This window comes from Chiloscyllium plagiosum, unplaced genomic scaffold (genome assembly GCF_037043375.1).
Source record: "Chiloscyllium plagiosum isolate Xiang-an unplaced genomic scaffold, Cpla_swu_hap1 HiC_scaffold_10, whole genome shotgun sequence".
Taxonomy (NCBI): domain Eukaryota; kingdom Metazoa; phylum Chordata; class Chondrichthyes; order Orectolobiformes; family Hemiscylliidae; genus Chiloscyllium; species Chiloscyllium plagiosum.
Genome location: NW_028270148.1, coordinates 81,020,568 through 81,043,129, shown reverse-complemented (window position 1 = coordinate 81,043,129; position 22,562 = coordinate 81,020,568). Strand labels below are relative to the sequence as shown.

Sequence of the window (22,562 nt, the reverse complement as noted above, 5' to 3'; positions counted from 1 at the left end):
AACAAGGGGAGGTGATAGCCAAGTAGTATTATTGCTAGAGTATCAATCCACAAATGCAAGTAATGTTCTGGGGACTTGGTTTTAAATCCTGGCATGGCAAATGGTGGCATCTGAATTCAGTAACAATCTAGAATTAAGGGTCTAACGTTTAAACCATTGTCAATCATCAGAAAAAAAATTCTGATTGACTGTTGCCTTTTGGGGAACTGCTGTCCTTAGCTGGTCTGGCCTATACATGACTCCAGACTGAATACAATATGGTTGATTTTAAACATACATTGCTTATAGCTTTCCCTTATTGTGCCTCTTAAAATGCATCACCACACATTTATCAGGATTAAGTTCCTTTTGCCATTGCTCTGCCCAATGTACTAGACCAATATTGGATTGCAGCCGGAGACTGCACTATCAACACTTCATACCGGACTCTTCATTATCAACACCATCAGTTTTTCTGTCATCTGCAAACTTATTAAATATACCTTCTATATTCACATCCAAGTTGTAAATGTACACAGCATTTGATTCCTGAAGAAGGGCTTATGCCCGAAACGTCGATTCTCCTGTTCCTTGGATGCTGCCTGACCTGCTGCGCTTTTCCAGCAACACATTTTCAGCTCTGATCTCCAGCATCTGCAGTCCTCACTTTCACCTGTAAATGTACACAGCAAGGGTCCTAGCAGTGACCTTTGTGGTACACCAATGGTCACAGGTTTCCAATCACAAAAGCAACCTTCCAACTTTTGCCCCCTATTCGCCAGCCAATTTTGGATCCAGTTCTCTAACTTGCTTTGGATCCCATGGGCTCTTAACGTTTAGACCAGACTTCCACATGGCATCTCATCAAAGGCCATATAAACCACATCAACTACACTGCCCTCATCAATATATTTAGTCATATTTTTAAAAAACTGAATTAGAATCAGGCAGGATCTCCCTCCAATAAATCCATGCTGACTATTTCTGGTCAACTTCTGCCTTTCCAAGTACTGTTTAATCCTCTCCTTCAGAATTTTTTCCAATAGTTTCACCACTACTGATGACAGGATAACTGGTCTGTAATTACCTGACCTATCACTGCTACCCTTCTTCAGTCATCTGGCACTTCACCTGTGGCCACCGGGACCCCATCAATCTCCTTCCTTGCCTCCCATAGTAGCCCGAGATACATCTATTCAGGCCCTGGGGTCTATGCCTGTTAAAATATCTAATATCACTTTCTTATTAATTTCAACATGATCTAGAACCTCATCATTCTAACTGAAAACTCCAGCAACAATTTATTTTTCTTTTGTGTGCACAGGTGAGAAATATTCATGAAACACTTCACCAGTGACCTCTTGTTCCATGCAAAATTTGCACCTTTGGTCTCTAGTAGGCCCCACTCTCTCTCTGATAATAAGACCATAAGACATAGGAGCGGAAGTAAGGCCATTTGGCCCATCGAGTCCACTCCGCCATTCAATCATGGCTGATGGGCATTTCAACTCCACTTACCCGCATTCTCCCCGCATAATCCTCTTGCTCTTCATACAAAATGCCTTGGGATTTTTCTTTGTCGTATCAACCAAAGATATTTTGTGGCCCCTCTATGGCCTCCCTGGCTTTTAAGGCTCTGTACCTAACATATGCTTCCTTCTTTTTTATCAAACTCTTTAATATCACTACACATCCAGGGTTCTTCTCCTACATTCTGAACAAGTGATGAATGAGGGACAATGAGGGTAATTTTTTTCAATGCTGTATTACATGTGTCATGTTCACCTGATAATGAAAGACATATAAAGTCACTTTTCAATTTCTTTAAAGATGAAGGTATGGAAAAGAGCACATATTTCCTTTTCTGGAACCATAAATTGAAATGGAAGTTGGACTGCGGTAGCTAAATAAAAACAACACGGGTTGCATATTGTCAAGCTGTGCAATACAATGTTACTTTTAGAATGAATAAAAGGGAGAATTGAAGACCAAGTAGAAGGGATTCTGCCTCATAACAGCCTACTAATTGGTTGAACATTTAAAAAGCATAACTGCCAATAGCAGCAAAGAAGAAACATTCAGAGTCTGCAGACAGAAAGAATTCATCCCTCATTTCCTCTGTGCGCAGAGAAGACAGACAAAACAAAAATTCTTCAAAGAACTCATACAAGACCCAAGTTCACCTAATCAGCTCCTGAACTGAAGAACAATCATCACCCTGAAGAAAATAGCAAGTCATCAATACTAAAGTCAAAATAACTAAGCAGTTTCCACCTTATAACTTGGACTTAATGTTTGCAATTTTGTTTATCCCATAGTGGGCGACACGGTGGCACAGTGGTTAGCACTGCTGCCTCACAGCGCCAGAGAGCCGGGTTCAATTCCCGCCTCAGGCGACTGACTGTGTCGCATTTGCACGTTCTCCCCGTGTCTGCGTGGGTTTCCTCCGGGTGCTCCGGTTTCCTCCCACAGTCCAAAGATGTGCAGGTCAGGTGAATTGGCCATGCTAAATTGCCCGTAGTGTTAGGTAAGGGGTAAATGTAGGGGTATGGGTGGGTTGCGCTTCGGCAGGGCGGTGTGGACTTGTTGGGCCGAAGGGCCTGTTTCCACACTGTAACTAATCTAATATGCACTATTTTACCACCCACAGTATGCATATTGAACCATTTATCCTTTGCCTTAATCATGATTGAATGTCTGTGTGTTTCGGGTCTTGAATGGGTGTAGATTAAGTTCTACAAATTAGAAATCCTCTCTATTCACTTCACTTGTTAAAGTTGAGTGTGTTACATTAAGTTTTTTTTGTTTTTGACAAAACCTGGTATGAATTTCTTTTGATCTGAGTAGCAGTCAGTCAGGAAAATTGGTTGTTTTGGTGGGCTCATTGGGATTTTACATATTGACACATTTTGTGATGGCTTGTGAATACTGAGGCATGATTATAAGCACATGCTTTCCAGTTAAGCTATACAAGCACCATATTAAAGGGCACATTATTCCATTCAGCACTTCTCAATCATTGGCCACGCAGAACAGAAGAAGGAAACCTTACATGACAAGTCGTGCTTACTCACCATTAAAGAACTCTTCAGATCACCCATTCTGATTAAGAGTTGTGAAACAAGCAAGAGCAAGTATTTTACCTTCTCAGAGGCCATGACACAGGGAATTCAGTGGCAAGATGATAAAGATCTTTTCCACTTTTCACATGGGATGGAAGTCATGGGGAGAGGGGCATCATGGGAGTCAAGGGCAGGGGGTAGCTTTCAGAGACCAGTCTTTTGTCCTAGACTATGTCTCCAAATGCTCCCATATTCAGGCAATTAAAGGACCCTTCCCCTCTCCCAATAATTTTGGCAGGTTGGCAGCCAAATATCTTTGTTGGCTGCTTGGGAGGCAGGTAATTGGGGAGTTGAATCAAAACCCTTAAGTGGCAATTAATTCACTACTTAAGAGCTTTGATTGATGATAAGTTGAGATAGCATCCATGGATATTCTCACTCAGCATAATTTTGCTGAGTTGGTGAGGATGGGGAAAGCACCTTTCCAGGGCCAACTCACCCAGTTATTTCCCTTTCTTGTCAGTTCTCGTCATCTCTGGTGAGAGGAAAATTCTGTTCCAGATTTCGAAATGACAAAAATTGCATTAATAATCTCGCATAATTCTGTTCTTAAAAATGCATAAACTAAAAATATTCCACACATTCAGCACTACTGCAATCCTTATATTGTTTGGCAATCTACATATGAAGCAACTTGTGACATTACCCTAAACCCGTGCACATACCTGTTTGTTGAGCACTGGCTGCTGAAGCCCTTCAAATAGTAATCTGACTCCCTCGTACTTTGCTTCCTCTCCAATGCATTTCACAAAAACATCTGCGCAGCAAGGAAAGAGGCATCATTGCTGGAAGCAGTTTTCAAAATAAAACTTGCAATCTTCAGATAGATTTGATACATTTAATAGCACAAAACTACTCAGTCCTCATGGGACTATAATGAAATCTCAGTTTCAATATAAATATATGTTGTCAGCACTTGATTTGTTATATTACTGAGGTTAGGTTGTTTAAATAATCTTGTTTTCTAATTTGAGTTATTTGAATTGGATTCATGCTCAGCATTCTTAATGAACTGTATTGAGAAGGCTGGCTGTGCTGCTCAAGCCAGCCACGCCAGTGGGAGGCATAATGCAGCAGATAGGCACTTTGAGGAAGGCTCATATTAGCCACTGCAAGACAACCCCAGGTGAGTTTCCAGTGACTTTAGTTTGTCTCTGATTTACAACATCTGCAGTTATTTTGAGTTTATTTTGTACCAAGGTCCTGTTAGCTTACCTTGAATGGAATATAAAAACAGAAAATTACTACAGTAAAGATAAACCAACAGTGAACCCATGCCTCCTGGATTTACTTCAAGAAAAGTACTGAGATGAGCATGGCTGAAGGAAAGGTCAGGAACAGCATAAAAGCAAAAGAAAAAGCATACAATGTGCTGAAGATTAGCGGGAAGCCTTTTAAAACCAGAAGGTAACTAAAAATGCAATAAGCGGGGAGAAGATGAGAGTAAGGAATATAAAAAAAATTCAAGTTACTTTTAAAGAAATCAAAAAGATGAGAGAGGCAGGAGTGGACATTGCTACTACTTCAGCTTCATTTTCCAGCGGCCCAATGTGGAAAAATGAAACGGTGGAGGAACTGAATAGGTACTTTGCATCAGTTTTCACAGTGGAAGATACCAGCAACATACCAGAACTTCAAAAGAGTCAGGGGGCAGAGGCTACCGTAGAGGCCACCACTCAGGAGATGATGCTGCGGAAGCTGAAAAGTCTGAAGGCAGATAAATAATCAGACGGGATGGACTACACCCAGAATTCTGAAGGATATAGCTGAGGAAATTGCAAAGACGTTGATGGTGATCTTTCAGAAATCACTGGAGTCAGGAGTGGTCCCATAGCACTGAAAAGTGGCTAATGTAATATCCCTGTTAAAAAGGCAGGCAGGCAGAAGATAGGAAGCTATTGGCCTGTTAGCCTGACCTCAGTTGTTGCTAAAAGTTTAGTGTTCATTCTTAAAAGTAAAATTGTGATGTACTCATAAGTGCACAGTAAAATAGGGCAGAGTCAGCATGGCTATGTCAAGGGGACATCATGCCCGACAAATCTGTTAGAATTCTTTGTGGTGACGACAAGCAATTTAAACAAAGGAGAGTCAGTGGATCTGATTAATTTGGATTTCCAAAAGACCTTTGACACAGTGCTGCAGGGGGATGCTAAATAAGAGCTTATGGTGCTAGGGGCAATGTAGTGGCACAGATAGAGGATTGTCTGACTAGCAGAAGGCAGAAAATAGAAGAGAGAGATAGAGGGGTCTTTTACAGGATGGCAACTGGTGATAGTGGAGTTCTGCAGGGATCAGCATTGGGGCCACAACTACTCATGTTATACGTTAACAATCTGGATGAAGGAACAGCGGACATTATTGATAAAGTTTGCAGATGACACAAAGACAGGCGAAGCAACAGATAATGGAGAGGAGAGTGGGTAAATAAGTGGCAGATCGAATACAATGTGGGAAAGTGTGAGGTTACGTATTTTGGCAAAAAGAGGAGAGGCATAGAGTATTTTCTAAATAGGGAAAGTCTTCAGAAATCTGAAGCACAAAGGGACATAGGAATCAGAGTTCATGAACCTCTTAAGGTTAACATGCAAACTTGGTTGGTAGTTAGGAAGGCAATTGAAATTAATGCCAAAATTGCACAAGGACTAGAAGACAAGAGCAAAGATGTACCGCTGATCTTTATCAGGCTCTGGTTGGAATATTATGAACAGGAATGTTGTGCTGTCATTGGAGAAGATCCAGAGAATATTTACAAGATGATCCTGGGGATGAAGGGCATGTCGTATGATGAATGGTTGAGGATTCTTGTTCTGTACTCCTAGTTTAGAAAGATGCAGGGAGGAATTCTTTGAAACTTACAAGATATGCAGAGGCCTGGATAAAGGGGACATGGAGAAGATATTTCCACCAGAAGGAGGCGCTAGGGCCTGGGGACACAGCCTCAGAGTGAAGGGAAAACCCTTTAGAACTTAGATCATGAGTCATACAGTCATAGAACTATACAACATGGAAACAGGACCTATGGTCCAACTAAACCTGCCACCAGATGTTCTAAATTAATCTAGTCGCATATGTCAGCATTTGGCCCATATCCCTCTAAACCCTTCTTATTCATATATACATCCAGATGCTTTTTAAATGTTGTAACTATGCCAGCCCCCACCACTTCCTCAGACAGCTCATCCCATACACGCACCACTTTGTGTGTAAAAAAAGAACCCTCTTAGGTTCCTTTTAAATCTTTCCCCTCTCACCTTAAACCTGTGCTCTCTGGTTTCTAACTCCCAAAATCCTGGGGAAAGACTTTTGCTATTTACCCTACCCATGCCCCTCATGATTTTATAAACCTTCTTAAAGTCACACCTCCACCGCTCCAGGGGAAACAGCCTCCACCTATTCAGCCTGTCCCTATAGCTCAAACCCTCCAACCCTGGCAACATCTTTGTAACTCGTTCCTGAACCCTTCCAAGTTTCACAACATCTTCCGTGTAGCAGGGAGACCGGAATTGAACACAGTATTTCAAAAATGACCTAACCAATATCTTGCAGGGATGCAACATGACCTCTAAACTCAATGCACTGATTTATTTAGCTGTTGGTGAATCTGTGGAGCTCACTGCTGCAGGAGGCCAAGTCATTGAGTTTATTTAAGGCAGAGATAGATAGGTTCTTAATTAGTAAAGGGATCAAGAGTTGCAGGGAGAAGGCAGGAGAATAGGCTTGTGAAACATGCCAGCCATGAGGTCCAAGCAGACTACATCAAATGCATTGCCTCAACTACACGTATGATCATCTCAATTCAATCAAGTTGGTCAGACAAAATAATGCTCACTGCTCTTGCTTAATTCAGTCCTTCAGAACTGTTTCTAATAGGTTCCCCACCACCAAGGTTAGACTGGTTGACCTGTAGCTGCGTAGTTTATACCTTGCTCCCTTTTTGAATATGTCTGACATCCAGTCCTCCGGCACTTGCCCTGTGGTCAGAGAGGAATTGAAAATTTTTGCAAATGTCCCTGCCATTCCTCCTTTGACTCCTCAACAACCTAGGATCATCCAGCCCTGGAGATTTATCTATTTTTAAGCCTGCCAGACCACTCAGAACCTGCTCTCTGTCTATATTATTTTAAAAAATATCATAGACCTTCTCCCTTGTCGCTCTCACTAGTGAACACCAGCACAAAACAATCATTTAAAACATGAATATGTAACCTCCAGGTCTGAATGGAGATGCTAGTTCAGGGATAAATATTGCCCTGGTGATAAGGAAGAATCCTGCCCTCCTCTTTGAAATAGCACCATGAAGTTCCTTTGTGTCCAACTGAAAGGGCAGATGGGCCTCAGTTTACATTTGAAATGAAATGTTATCATCTCTGATCGCATAGTACCTTAGGTGCTGCACTGGATCATGAGTGGAGATTTTCTGCTCACGTCTCTGAGGTATTCAAGCAAAGTATTTAAGTCGGTGATATGCCAGCAAAGTTTAGATTAGATTCCCTTCAGTATGGAAAGACGCCCTTCGGCCCATCAAGTCCACACTGACTCTCCAAAGAGTAATCCACTCAGACCCACTTCCCTACCCTACATTTACCTGTGACTAATGCACCTAACACTATGGGCAACTTAGCATGGCCAATTGACCTGACCAGCACATCTTTGGGTTGTGGGAGGAAACAGGAGCACCCAGAGGAAATCCACACAAATACGGGGAGAATGTGCAAACTCCACACAGACAATCGCCCGATGCTGGAATTGAGCCCGGCTCCCTGGCACTGTCAGAGGCAGCAATGCTAACCACTGAGCCAACGAACCGCCCTAAGATTTAAAGTTCAAAATACTGGTTCGTGAAATTGTTTGTAAACTCAGAATTAATTGAACGCTGGCAACTTATGCAACACCAGGTTACAGTCCAACAGGTTTAATTGGAAGCACTAGCTTTTGGAGTGCTGCTCCTTCATCAGGTGGTTGTGGAGGACACAGTTGTCAGACAGAGGGTAAATTCTGTGTCATACAATTGTGTCCTCCACAACCACCTGATGAAGGAGTAGCACTCCAAAAGCTATTGCTTCCAAATAAACCTGTTGGACTATAACCTGATGTTGTGTGATTTTTAACTTTGTACACCCCAGTCCAACACCGGCTTCTCCAAATTATGCAACTTATGCAAGTGCATTTCTTTCCAGAGATATTGTTTTAGTTTTTTTAGATGCAAAGTGCTTTCTTTAGAGACACAATAGTTTGAAGAAAAACGGTGGCCCAGTGGTTAGCACAGCTGCCTCACAGCGCCGGAGACCCGGGTTCAATTCCCGCCATAGGCGACTGACTGTGTGGAGTTTGCATGTTCTCCCAGTGTCTGCGTGGGTTTCCTCCGGGTGCTCCGGTTTCCTCCCACAGTCCAAAGATGTGCAGGTCAGGTGAATTGGCCATGCTAAATTGCCCGTAGTGTTAGGTAAGGGGTAAATGTAGGGGTATGGGTGGGTTGCGCTTCGGCGGGGCGGTGTGGACTTGTTGGGCCGAAGGGCCTGTTTCCACACTAAGTAATCTAAGTAATCTAAATCTAAATCAAATCATCCCAAAACGTGAAACATAGGCAGAAACTAATACACAAAAATAATCTTGTGCTTATATGGTTCCAGTGTACAAAAACTTTGTTATCAAATAGTCAAAATGAAAATACTTATAAGCAGTAAGAAACAAGATTGGCTTAAACATCAGTTCTGCCCCCCTCCCCTCCTCCCCCATGACAATGGATTAGTCAAATAAAATGCCTTTCAAATAACCGACTAAAAATTAAAAGAATGTGGGGAAAAAGATGAACATGGGGGAAAGACCAGTCATTTGAGCCCACTCGCTATTTAATATGATCATGTGATAAAACACTTCAATGCCTTTCAACAACACTACCCCTACAACCATTTGCGCCATTGATAATCAAAATCTATCAAGCACTGAGCTTCTCAGTCCTCTGGGATGCATAATTCCAAAGATTTACCATCCCCAGAATAAAAATAAATTCTACTCATCCCAGCCCTAAATCCTTCTCATTTTTAGTGGGCGGCACGGTGGCCAGAGAGCCGGGTTCAATTCCCGCCATAGGCAACTGACAGTGTGGACTTTGCACGTTCTCCCCATGTCTGCGTGGGTTTCCTCCGGGTGCTCCGGTTTCCTCCCACAGTCCAAAGATGTGCAGGTCAGGTGAATTGGCCATGCTAAATTGCCCATAGTGTTAGGTAAGGGGTAAATGTAGTGGTATGGGTGGGTTGCGCTTCGGCGGGTCGGTGTGGACTTGTTGGGCTGAAGGGCCTGTTTCCACACTAAGTAATCTAATCTAATCTAATCTAATTTAAACTGTGCCATCCCATGATCAAGTCTGGTGAACCTTTATTGCATTCCTTTCATGGTAATAATATTTTTTCCTGAGATAAGGAAACCAAAACTGGACACTGTACTCCAGGTGTGGTCTAAACAAATTCCTGCACAATTGAAGCAAAACTTTACTACTCCATACTCAAATCCTCTTGCAAAAGGGCTGACATTCCAATAGTTTTCCAATAGTTTGCTGCACGTATATGTTCATCTTCAGTGACTTATTGACAAAGACACCAAAGTCCTGTTGCACATTTACACTTATTAACTTCTCACCATTTAAGAAATGCTCTTATCACTGTTCTTTCTACCAAAGTGAGTAAGATCACATTTTTTCACATTATATTCTATTTGTTATGTTTTCCTCCCAATGACTATACCTGTTCTATTCATCTTAGAATCATCTACAACTCTCTCACAACACATTCTCGCTTTGCTTTGCAAATTTGAAAATATTACATTTGGACCCCATGTCCAACACATTCTAAAGAGCTGAGAGTCAAGCCCTGATCCTTATACAACCCACTTGTCACAGCATGGCAAAAATGACAATGGCACATTCATTCCAACTGTGTTTTCTGCCTGTTAGCCAATCATAAATCCATGTCAGTACATGATCTCCTAGACCATCCTGACCAGATATATCCAAGAACCCTGCAACAGGCTAGAGAAGAAATTGTAGGGGCCCTGGCTGATATTTTTGCATCACTCGTTAGCCACAGGGGAGGTCCTGGAAGACTGGAGGGTAGCGAATGTTGTGCTCTTATTCAAGAAGGGCTACAAAGAGAAACCTGGGAACAACCAGTAAGTTTAATATCTGTGGTAGGTAAGTTAATTGAGAAGATTCTGAGATAAGATATACATGCATTTCGAAAGACAGGGTTTGATTAGTAGTCACCATTGCTTTGTGGGTTGGAGATCATGCCTCTCAAATTTGTTAAGAGTTCTTTGATGAAGTAACAAGGAAGGTTGATGAGGTCAGGGTGGTAGACATCGGTTATATGGATTTCAGTAAGGCTCTTGATAAGATTCCACATGGTAGGCTGCTCTGGAAGTTTAGATTGCATGGAATCCAGGGGGACCTGGCATATTGGACATACAGTTGGCTCGATGGTAGGACGCAGAGCGTAATAGTGGAAGGATGGTTGTCGGACTAAGGCCTGTGACTAGTGGAGTGCCTCAGGGGTCTGTGCTGGGCCCATTGCTGTTTGTTATTTGTATCAACGATTTGGATGAGAATGTACAAGGTATGATTAGTAAGGTTGCAGATGAGACTAAAATAGGCGGTATTATGGACGGTGAGGAAGGTTATCAGAAATTGCAGCAGGACCTTGATCAGCTGTGGAAGTGGGCCAAGAAATGGCAAATGAAGTTTAATATAGATATGAGTGATGTCTTGCACTTTGGAAAGTCAAATCAAGGTAGGAGTTTCATGGCAAATGATAGGGCCTTAAGGAGTGTAGTGGGACAGAGGGACCTTGGAGTTCAGGTGCACACTTTGCTGAAAATAAAGTCATAGGTGGACAGAGCTGTGAAGGCGGCTTTTGGCACACTGGCCTTCATCAGTCAGGGCATTAAGTATAGAAGTTGGGAAATTATATTGTAGTTATACAGGACCTTGGTGAGGCCCCACTCGGAGTATTGTTTTAGTCACCTTGTTATAGGAAGGAGGTTATTGAACTGGAAAGAAGAAGCTTAGAAGAATATTGCCAGGACACAAGGGTTTGAGTTATAGGGAGAGGTTGGACAAGCTAGGACTTTTTCTTTACAGCATAGGAGACTGACGGGGTTTAGGTAATGGAAAGACTGCATAAAATCTTAAATAACTGAATAAACAAGCTGACCTAAAACTAGGAACCATGCTTTAAAATGTAATGTAAGACTTAAGACAAGAAATAAGGAGATGGGGTTTGGGGGGCTGTTATCATTAAAAATAAACTGAACTGGATTAGCCATTTAAACATAGCAAATATGAAAGCAGGTCACAGACAGGAAACTCAATACTAAACACTCAGCCACTGACCACCACTAGTCTCAAGTCTTGTCCACTTAAGAGGCAAAAGTCAGGAGAATGATGGAACACTCTCCATCTGACCAAATGGGGCACTCTAGAAACTTGACACAGTCTCGGGCAAATTAGTGTGCGAGACTGCCAATTCAACCACCATTTTCAACGTTCAGCAGGGACAGCAAGAACATTTTCTGATTCAGTATGTGGATGTACCATGTGGATGTGCAAAACTTGACCCTCTCTTGGGAAGTAAGACAGAGCAGATGACTGAGGTGTCAATGGGGGAGCATTTTTGAGTGACTATAATTGTATTAGTTTTAAAATAGTGATGGAAAAGGATAGACCAGATCTAAAAGTTAAAGCTCTAAACTTTGGAGAAAAGCCAATTTTGACAGTATTAGGCAAGAATTTTCAAAAGTTGACTGGGGGCGGATGTTTGCTGGCAAAGAGATGATTTGAAAATGGGTAGCCTTCGAAAATGAGATACCAAGAGTTGAGAGACAGTATGTACATGTTAGGGCGAAGGGCAAGACTGTTAGGTGCAGGGAATGCTGGATGATTAGAAAAATTGAGGTTTGGTCAAGAAGAAGGAGGAAGCACATGTCAGGTATAGACAGCAAGGATCTAGTGAATCCCTAGAAGAGTATAAAGGTAGTAGGAGCAGACTTCACAAGGAAATCAGGAGTGCAAAAAGGGGACATATGATAGCTTTGGCAAATAAGGTTAAGGAGAATCCAAAGGGATTCTACAAAAGCTTTAAGGACAAAAGAGTACCTAGGGAGGGAACAAGTCCCCTTAAAGATCAGCAAGGGTGCCTATGTTTGGAACTGCTGGAGATGACAGAAGATACTAAACGAGTATTTTGCATTAATGTTTATTGTGGAGAAGGATATGGAAGATACAGAACATGGGGAAATAAATAGTGACATCTTGAAAAACATCCAATTACAAAGGTGGTGGTGGTGGTGGCATTTTAAGCAAATGAATATAGATATGAGTGATGTCTTAAAACGTGATACCTTAAAATGCATAGAGATGGATAAATCCCTGGGACTGATCAGGTGCACCCTCGACCTCTGTGGAATGTTAGGAAAGTAATTGTTACGCCCCTTGTTGAGATATCTGTATCATCAATAGCCCAGGCGAGGTGGCGGAAGACTGGAGTTGACTAACATGGTGCCACTATTTAAATAAGGAAAAGCGAGAGAATTGTAGACCAGTGAGCCTGACATCAGTGGTGGGCAAGTTGTTGGAGGGAATCCTGAAGAATGGGATTTACATGCATTTGGAAACATTGCTTTGGGTGTGGGAAATCATGTCTCGTTAACTTGACTGAGTTTTTTTGAAGAGGTAATGAAGACAATTGAAGACGGCAGAGTGGTGTATGTGATCTATACGGACTTCAGTGCAACATTCGACCAGGTTCTGCGTATTAGTTGGGTTAGTGATATTAGATTGCATGGAATACAAGGAAAACTAGCCATTTGAATACAGAACTGGCTTTAAGGTAGAAGAGAGGGTGAAGGGTTGCTTTTCAGACTGGAGACCTGTGACCAGTGGTGTGCCACAAGGATCGGTGCTGAATCCACAGCTTTTTGTCATTTACATAAATGATTTGGACATGGACGTAGGAGGTATAGTTAGTAATTTTGCAGATGACACCAAAATTGGAGGTGTAGCGGACAACAAAGAAGGTTACCTCAGAGTACAACGGGATCTTGATCAGATGGGTCAATGGGCCAAGGAATGACAGATAGAGTTTAATTTAGATAAATGTGACGTGCTGCAATTTGGAAAGGCAAATCAGGGTAAGACTTATACACTTAATGGAGAGTGTCGCTGAACTAAGAATTTGGAGTGCAGGTTCACAGTTTCTTGAAAGTGGAGTCACAAGTGGAGGATAGTAAAGGTGGTGTTTGGTATGTTTACCTTTTTTGGTCAGTGTACTGAGCATAGGAGTTGGGAGGTAATGTTGCAGCTGTACAGGATATTGGTTAAGCCACTCTTGGAATATTGCGTGTAATTCTGGTCTCTTTGCTATGGGAAGAATGTTGTTGAAAATGAAAGGGCTCACAAAATATTTAAAAGCATGTTGCCAGGATTGAAGGGTTTGAGCTATAGAGGAGGCTGAATAGGCTGGGCTGTTTTTCCTGGAGTATCAGAGGCCAAAGGGTGACCTTACAGGGATTTATAAAATCACTAGGGACATGGATAGGGAGAAGGTGGGGTTGTCTAAAACTGGAGGGCATAGGTTTAAGGAGAGAGGGCACAGGTTTAAACAGGAGCCTAAGGGGCAATATTTTCATGTAGGAATGACCTGCCAGAGGAACATTTAAAAGGCATCTGGATGATTGTATGTATAGAAGAGTATACAGGGATGTGGGCCAAATGCTGGTAAATGGGACTAGATTAATAGAACATAGAACATTACAGCATAGTACAGGCCCTTTGGCCCTTGATGTTGCACTGACCTGTGAAACCAATCTGAAGCCCATCTAACCTATTCTATTCCATTTTCATCCAAGTGTCGTTATTTTAATAGATATTTTTATTGAAAATTTTACATTTTTACAAGTTTACAAAATAAAAAAAATCCAAGTATAAACATTGATATACAATTAAATCTTAAATAAATAATAACCAAAATTTAACAAAAGAAAAATACTGAGAGAAAAGAAAACTCAACTAACTACTAATCTAACCTACAACTAACCAGAGTGTATAATTAAGTCTCTTACATTATTCAAATAAGAGAAAAACAAACGACGGATAACACAGAAATTTGGTAGTGAGATACCTGCTCGGAATGTATTAACATCAAATGTAATAAAACCCGTATTCGTGCGGGATTCCTCTCCCAAGGGGCCCCGGACCAGCCAGGTTCGCCATCTCAATTAAATAAAAGCCCTTGTTAGGATGGCCAAAATATCTGCATTTATATAATTCAAGAAGGGCTGCCATATTTTATGGAATAATTCGGATTTTTGGTGCACCATATTTGTAAGGAAGTCAAGGGGAATACATTCCATAATTAATCTGTGCCAATTTGAAAGTCCAATGGGGCCCTCAGCCACCTAATTTACCAAAATATTTTTCCTTGCACAGAAAGAATAGAAAATAATCTCTTCCCGTCCATATCCAGGGAGGGTAAGTTTGAGAAGCCCAAAAGGAGAGATACAGGGTCCACTCTAATTTCCGTTCCTAAGATTTCTGTCAGAGCACTTGCTACTTTATTTCAATATCTACGGATCTTATGACAGGTCCATAAGGCAATGTACAACAGTGCCCACCTCTATTTTACATTTGGGACACATTGGAGATGCTCCAGCCTTAAATTTTGCCAATCAATCCGGTGCTATATGGGCCCTATGAAGTATCTTCAGCTGAATAACCTGAGTTCTGTTGCAGATGGTGATTCTTCTGGCATTTTCCCAAATGTCATTCCACGTTTCTATAGAGATTTCTAGTCCCAAATCCTGATCCCATGTTTTAAGCAGATTGTCCATATCTCCCGATACTTCATCATGTAGTAAATGATAAATAGTACTGATGGAGGATACCCCCATTGGCCATAGCACTCTACATTCTCTATCTGATTTATAAAGACTATCTAATAACGTATTCTTCTTCTTTATGTAATCTCGAATTTGGAAGTATTGAAAGAGGTCTCCATTAGGTAATCCGAATTTCTGACGCAGCTGTTCAAAAGACATCAGGACCCCTTCTTTAAATAGATCCCCTAAACAAGAGATACTCCTGGATATCCAGAGTTTGAAAGTGGCATCTGTAAACACCAGTTGAAATCCCCATGCTCCCACTATTGGAGCATAGGGGGATGTTTTATGTGAATTACCCTCATTTTGCCGCATTATATTCCAAGCTCTAATTGTGTTTAGTATTATAGGGCTTTTACAGTGATCCGTAATGATTTTCCTCTTGTCTGAAAATAAAAGGTTCATAAGTGGGCATTTTAGTTGAGAAGCCTCGATGTCCAGCCAGATTGATTGTGGGTCAGACAAGAGCCAATCAGCTATGTAACTTAATAGGGAACTTAACTGATATTTCCTAAAGGTGGGAAGTCCAATCCTCCCCTTGCATGTGGAAGCTGTAGCTTCTTCAGCTTAATAAGGGGCCGTCTAGGATTCCAGATAAAGGAACCCAACCAGCCATATAATTTACGTAGTGCCAGCCTCGGCAGCATCACCGGAAGCATTCTCATAGGGTATAGGAGACGGGGCAGGACATTCATTTTAATTAGTGCTATTCTATCCAGCCAGGAAATTGGAAGATCTCCCCATCGCATTAGGTCCTGGCCTTATTCTTTCCAGTAAATGCACAAAGTTAGCCTTGTATAACTGAACAAATACTGGGGTAATAAAAATACCTAAATATAAAAAACCCTCCAGGGACCACCGAAAGGGAAAGTGGGATCCGTCCAATAAGTGGGATATACTAGCAAGGCCACCCATTGGCATAGCTTCCGATTTTGAGAAATTAATTTTCTAGCCTGAAAATACACTAAATGTATTAATAACTTGGATCAAAGGATTATTGAGAAATAGAAGATTATCTGCATAAAGGATAACTTTACGTTTACCCATACCAATTACTTACAGTGTGGAAACAGGCCCTTCGGCCTAACAAGTCCACACCGCCCCGCCGAAGCGCCGAAGCGCAACCCACCCATACCCCTACATTTACCCCTTACCTAACACTACGGGCAATTTAGCATGACCAATTCACCTGACCTGCACATCTTTTGGATTGTGGGAGGAAACCGGAGCACCCGGAGGAAACCCACGCAAACACGGGGAGAACGTGCAAACTCCACACAGTCAGTCGCCTGAGGCGGGAACTGAACCCGGGTCTCCGGCGCTGTGAGGCAGCAGTGCTAACCACTGTGCCACTGTGCCGCCCACAATCCTCGGGGCCATTTTATTAGGATCAGCCCGTATAGCTTTTGCTAGCGGCTCAATTATTAGCGTAAATAGCAATGGCGAGAGTGGATATCCCTGACGGCAGCCCCTATCCACACTGAAGCTATCCGAGCCTAATCCATTGGGAATCACAACTGCTTTGGGATTACTATACAGTGTTGAGACCCATTTGGTAAACACCTTTCCAACCCCAAACCTTTCCAATGTGTAAAACAAATATGACCATTCAACCCTGTCGAATGCCTTTCCCGCGTCTAATGAGACTATTACTCCTGGTACCTTTCCCTGATGGCAGGCTTGAATCACATTCAAAACCCTTCTAACATTGTTGAATGACCTATGGCCCTTAATAAACCCCATCTGATCCTCCTTTATGATATGTGGCAATACCCTTTCTAGCCTCGATGCTAACGTTTTAGAGAGGATTTTAAAATCTACATTTAGCAAGGATATTGGTCTGTATAACGCGCAATCTTATGGGTTCTTTCCTTTTTTAAGGATAAGAGAGATATTTGCCTCTTTCAGCGAAGGCGGGAGACAGCCCTGACTGTATGAGTAGTTATACATGTCCATAAGTGGACCAGCCAATATTCCTGTAAATTCTTTATAGAATTCAGCTTGAAAGCCATCTGGGCCAGGTGCTTTACCGCTCTGAAGTTGCCTGATTGTGTCAAGTATTTCTTGGATTGTTAGGGGAACATTCAAGACCGATACCTGTTCTGGAGTTAGGCCCGGAAAGGTCAGGTTTTTAAAAAATGATTGCATCCTCCTAGTCCTAGAGGGGTCCTCCTAGAGGGGTCTTCTTTTTCTTTGCAAGAAAAGCTAAGTATCTACCAGGTTTATCGCCAAATTCATATAACCTTTGTTTTGCAAATAATATTTCCCTCTTAGCCGCTTGGGTAAGGGTGGTGTTTAGAGCTGTCCTAAGGACCGCAATCCTTTGCAATTTGATAATAGAAGGTCTGTCAGCGTATGCTGTTTCAGCCGCTTTTAAGCGTGCTTCAAGCAGACGCTGTTGTTCTCCCTTTAATTTTTTCTGGGTCGCTGAGTATGAGATGATCAAACCTCGCGCGTAAGCTTTGATGGTCTCCCACATCATTGATGGGTTGCTAGCCGTACCTAAATTAATTTCTAAAAAAGTTTTAAATTCTTGAGAGAAGTACTTTACAAATTTACTATCTTTCATCAGGAAGGGGTCCATACGCAAATGCCAGGGGGATGTCTCATCGTTCCTCGCCTTGATTTCCATATATACAGCAGCGTGATCGGAAATTCCTATACTGCCTATTTTACAGGATGATATGGAATTTTAAAAAATTGAGGGGGCAAAAAAACATATCGATTCTGGTATGGCATTTATGTGGATTGGAGTAAAAAGAAAAATCTCTGCCCTGTGGATGAAGGCATCTCCATACATCTACTGGTCCTAATTTTTTGTTCAAATCCAACAATTGTCTCGATCTGGGAGATACTCCCGCAGTACTCTTGGGAATCCTATCTATTTCCGGATCCATAATACAATTAAAGTCTCCCCCTATAATTGTATGATGAGCACCGAGAGCCATCAATTTTGAGAAGGCTTCCATTATAAATTTAAAAGGATGTGCCGGGGGGCAATACAAATTTAAAATCCCATATTCCTCTCCATTTATAAGGGCTTTAATCAGAATATATCGTCCAGATTCATCTTTTATCTGATTTAGGATTTTGAAAGGGAAATTCTTCCGAATAAGAATAACAACTCCCCTGCTTTTTGAGCTAAAAGAAGAAAAAAAAGGCCTGATCAAATCCACCCTGTCATAATTTCAAGTGTTTTTTATCCAATAAGTGTGCCTCCTATAGGAGTGCTATATCAACCCTTTCTTTCTTGAGGTTTGATAATATTTTCTTCCTTTTGACTGGTGAATTACTCCCCTTGACATTCCTGGTGCACCACTTAACCGACTGATCAACCACGATCGTGCGGGCAAATCAGAGACCCCTCGGGAGGGGAAACCCTATCCAGAATATCCGAGCTAGAGCATATAAAATTCACAAAAATAAAGGCTCTCTAATACACTCACAGCAGTATAATAAAAAACTATTTCTAAATTAAAAAAAAGTATTTAAATGGAGATTTTCCCTTTGTTCCCAGGAGGTATCACTTCCTTTCCAAAAGTCCATTATATCCTCGCCCAACCTGTGCCCCACCCTTGACCCAGGTGCTCCTCAATAGGATGAAAAAAATTCAAATATACTACAGAGTTAGAGTTAACAGTGAGCACCCTACCCCCACCCACACCAACGCCTGGATATATTTGGTAATGTTAATACCATGTATAAACATATATCACATAAAATTACAACCTCAACAAGTAATAATTAAATAATACAAAATAACAAGGGAAAACAGCCCAGCTCCTAGAGACAGAGGTAAAATAGAATAAGGTAACCACCTCCCTCCACCAACATTAACTAGACCCCCCGGCCAAATAGAATTAAAAAAAAGAAGGGGTGGGGGGGGGGGGGAGAAAATCGTTAAGTAGAGAACAAATGAATAAATCCCTCTCCCCACCCCACAAGATAGTATTAAACAGTAAGGTAAAAAAAAGGGGAGGGGGGTGGACGTAAACCGGAGTGGGGGAAAGCAAACCAACATCAATTATCTCTTACAATTTATCTAAGAGAGTCCAAAAATTCCTTGGCCTTTTCCGGCGATCCGAAGTTATACACGGACCCTTCATGGTTAAAGCGTAGTGTCACTGGGTAGCGCAAAGAGTACTGAATATTTAAGTTCCTTGAACACTTCTCCGCCTCATCAAATGCCTTCCTCTTTTAGACCAGAGCTAGGGAAAAGTCCTGGAGTAACATGATCTTGGATCCTTCATAGATCATGGCTTGGGGATTTTTTTCCAAGATTTCTGGAGGCTTCTAAGAGCATCTGCCTCTCCTTGTCGCTCTGCAGCCAGAACAAGACCGGGCGGGGACACTGGTTTGAGCCAGGCCCAGGTATTGCAACCCGGTTGGCCCATTCCACCCTTACCTGGCCTGACCCCAGCCTCCAGATTTAAAAGCTGTGGAGGTCACTGATCAAGGAACACTGTAAGCTGGCCTTCCTCTTCCCGTTCGTGAAGGCCCAGCAAACGAATATTTTTTCGACGATCTCTATTCTCGAGGGCGTCAATGTGATTCTCTAAGGTCCGGACTCGCTGTTCGAGAGTCCGGACCCGATCCACGGTCGATTGTGCTATAGTTTCGGAGGTTGCGGCCTTTAACTCCGCCCCTCCGACTCGGCGCTCGATTTCCTTGATGTCTCGGTCGTGCTTTTGCAGCGCAGCCGAGAGCGAGTCCCATCGGCTTCAGGATTCTTCAATAAAAGCGTTGATCTTCGCATCGAGTTTGGAGATTATTTCCACACGGCTCGCCACCGTAGGTAAGTCCCCCAGGGCGGCTGCGGACGCCTCTGCTGCAGATGGAGAGGGTGGGCGTGGGGTTCCTGCTTGCTGAGAGCTGCGGGCTCCCTTCCCTTTAGTCATTTTTACTGGTGATTAAATTGTTTAAATTCAATACTAAACAACTAATTACATTAAGTGAAACCTAGTTTAAATGATTTGATGAGTGTGGTGGGGGTGGGTGACCCACTTTGCCCAAGTCTTGGGAGAAGCACTGTAGACTCAGACTTGCTGGGTCGCCGCCATCTTGGACCCCCCCATCCAAATGTCTATCCAATGACTATTTAAATGCCCTTAAAGTTGGCGAGTTTATTACTGTTGCAGGCAGGCTGTTCCACATTCCTACTACTCTCTGAATAAAGAAACTATTTCTGGCATCTATCACCCCTCAATTTAAAGCTATGTCCCCTCCTGCTAGCCATCACCATCCAAGGAAAAACACTCTCACTGTCCACCATATGTAACCCTCTGATTATCTTATTTGTCTCAATGAAGTCACCTCTGAACCCTCCTTCTCTCTAACGAAAACAGCCTCAAGTCCCTCAGCCTTTCCTCGAAAGACCTACTCTCCATACCAGGCAACATCCTGGTAAATCTCCTCTGAACCCTTTCCAAAGCTTCCATATCCTTCCTATAATGCGGTGACCAGAACTGTACGCAATACTCCAAGTGCAGCCGCACCAGAGTTTTGTACAGCTGCAGCATGATCTCATGGCTCCAAAACCCAATCCCACTACTAATAAAATACTGAATAGTGAATATGGAATACTGAATGGACTCAAACTCTTAACATTCCCCTGTACCTGTATTTTTGTTTTTGCCACTATTTACCTACTATTTACTATCTGTGCTACTTAATTATGTGATCTGCCTGTATTGCTCGCAAGACGATGCTTTTCACTGTCCCTCAGTATACGTGACAATAAATTCAATAGCTAACACACTATGTCTTCTTAACAGCCCTATCAACTTGGGTGGCAACTTTCAGCAATCTATGTACATGGACACCGAGATCTCGCTGTTCATCTACACTACCAAGAATCTTACCATTTCCCCAGTACTCTGTATTCCTGTTGCTCCTTCCAAAGTGAATCACATCACACTTTTCCGCATTAAAGTTAGGATATCTGGTCAGCCTGGACAAGTTGGACCAAAGGGTCTGTTTCCGTGCTGTACAGCTCTAGGAGTCTATTACACTATTAGTGCAGAACACCTGCCACGCTTCAAATGATTGGTGTAGATAAATTGCAAGAAATTATTTTTTGTTTGAACATAACCAATGTGTAATGCTCTTGTTTTCTGCAGACTCTTCCATCCTATTAGTATCCTGTGGAAAGGTTGTTGAGTTTTCAGCGAGAGAGCTTGGTCACTGACTTCTTGGTTTTAACATAAGCTGCTCTTACCTGGAATGTAGTTCATCATTTCATCAAAAGTGTTTTTTGCTCTCCTTTGTTTATCTTCAAGAGATCGAGGCTCCGTATTCTCACAGAAGACAGAATCTGCAACAAGAACATTTTGCTGTAGTCTTATTTCCCTAATCAAGTCGGTGCTAGCAAAGTGAATTACTGACACAAATATTTCAAAACCACATTAACCAGAGGTTAGTAATTTATAGTACAAGGAAGTGGTTTTTCATGTGACCATGGGCTCCGTTAACAGCCCACTCTGACAGCATGATCCTTGCCACATTCATACGCAAACTTCTAAACAAGCTCGTGACAGTGTGAATCTGAGAGGGATATCGCCTTTGTTAATCATACGTTGTCCAACATCTCTCAATCTCTACAGGCCCCTCTAACCTCAATCTCTATATTCCTTCAATTCTAGCCTCTTGCAGATTGCAGATCCTTCAGCCCTTAGCTCTGAAATTCCACACTTAAATTATGAAAAATCAATTCCCCCATCCCCCACCTTTGAATTATTCCTAAAAATCTACCTCTTGGCCATGCTTTCGATTGCCTACCCTAACACCCCTCTGGTTCAGTGTTAAATTTAGTTTGATCATACATCTGTGAAGCGACGAAGAGAGTTATTACATTAAGGCAACCACAAAAATGCAAATTCCTGTTGGTATAATTTTAGTCCTAAAACCAGTGTGGCAATTATACAATTACATGTTTCCTGTCTTGCATTATTTTTAGACCTGCTAATGGTCAACATTTATAGGCACATGAAGGACATAGGAGAAGGTGGCGGCCATTTAGACCCTCGAGTCTGTTCTGCCATTCTAAATTATGGCTGATCATCTTTGCTAATTACTTTATCATTTAATGTTATTTAGGGCTCAAAATCTCTCAATCATGGTTTTGAATTTACTTAACAACTGAATACTTCCACAGTGGTACAGAATTCAAAAGATTCAGTACCTTAGTGAAGATGTTCTGCCTCATCTCAGTCCTTACTGGAATTTATTTCAGAGACATGTCTCCACACCCATAAAATTATACAGTACAGAACAGGCCCTTCAATCCAAACATATTTGCGCTGCCAGATTAGACGACTACTTACACTAGTCCAAATTTCCTGCAATAGACCCAGAACCTTGAATATTTTGACACTTCAAGTACTCATCCAAGTACCTTTTAAAGAAGGTGAGGTATCCTGCCTCAACTATGCTCCTAGACACTGCATTATCTGAATGAAAAAGGTCTCCTCAATTCCCATTCACCTGCCTTTCACTTAAAAACTACGCCCCTTGTTACTGATCCTTCAGCTAAACAAA

The 22,562-nt window shown here is 42.0% G+C and overlaps 1 protein-coding gene across 5 annotated transcripts in view; it reads right to left on the bottom strand.

Moving 5' to 3' along the window:
* Nucleotides 1-22,562, bottom strand: part of snx14 (sorting nexin 14) — a 233,237-nt gene that overhangs the window by 14,599 nt on the left and 196,076 nt on the right. For all 5 annotated transcript variants that reach the window (XM_043696232.2, XM_043696228.2, XM_043696230.2 and 2 more), the window contains 2 exons: nucleotides 21,244-21,339; nucleotides 3,767-3,858 (listed from right to left, as the gene is read on the bottom strand). In XM_043696232.2, coding sequence (XP_043552167.2) covers nucleotides 3,767-3,858; nucleotides 21,244-21,339 — 188 coding nt within the window. The remainder of the gene's footprint in view (nucleotides 1-3,766; nucleotides 3,859-21,243; nucleotides 21,340-22,562) is intronic.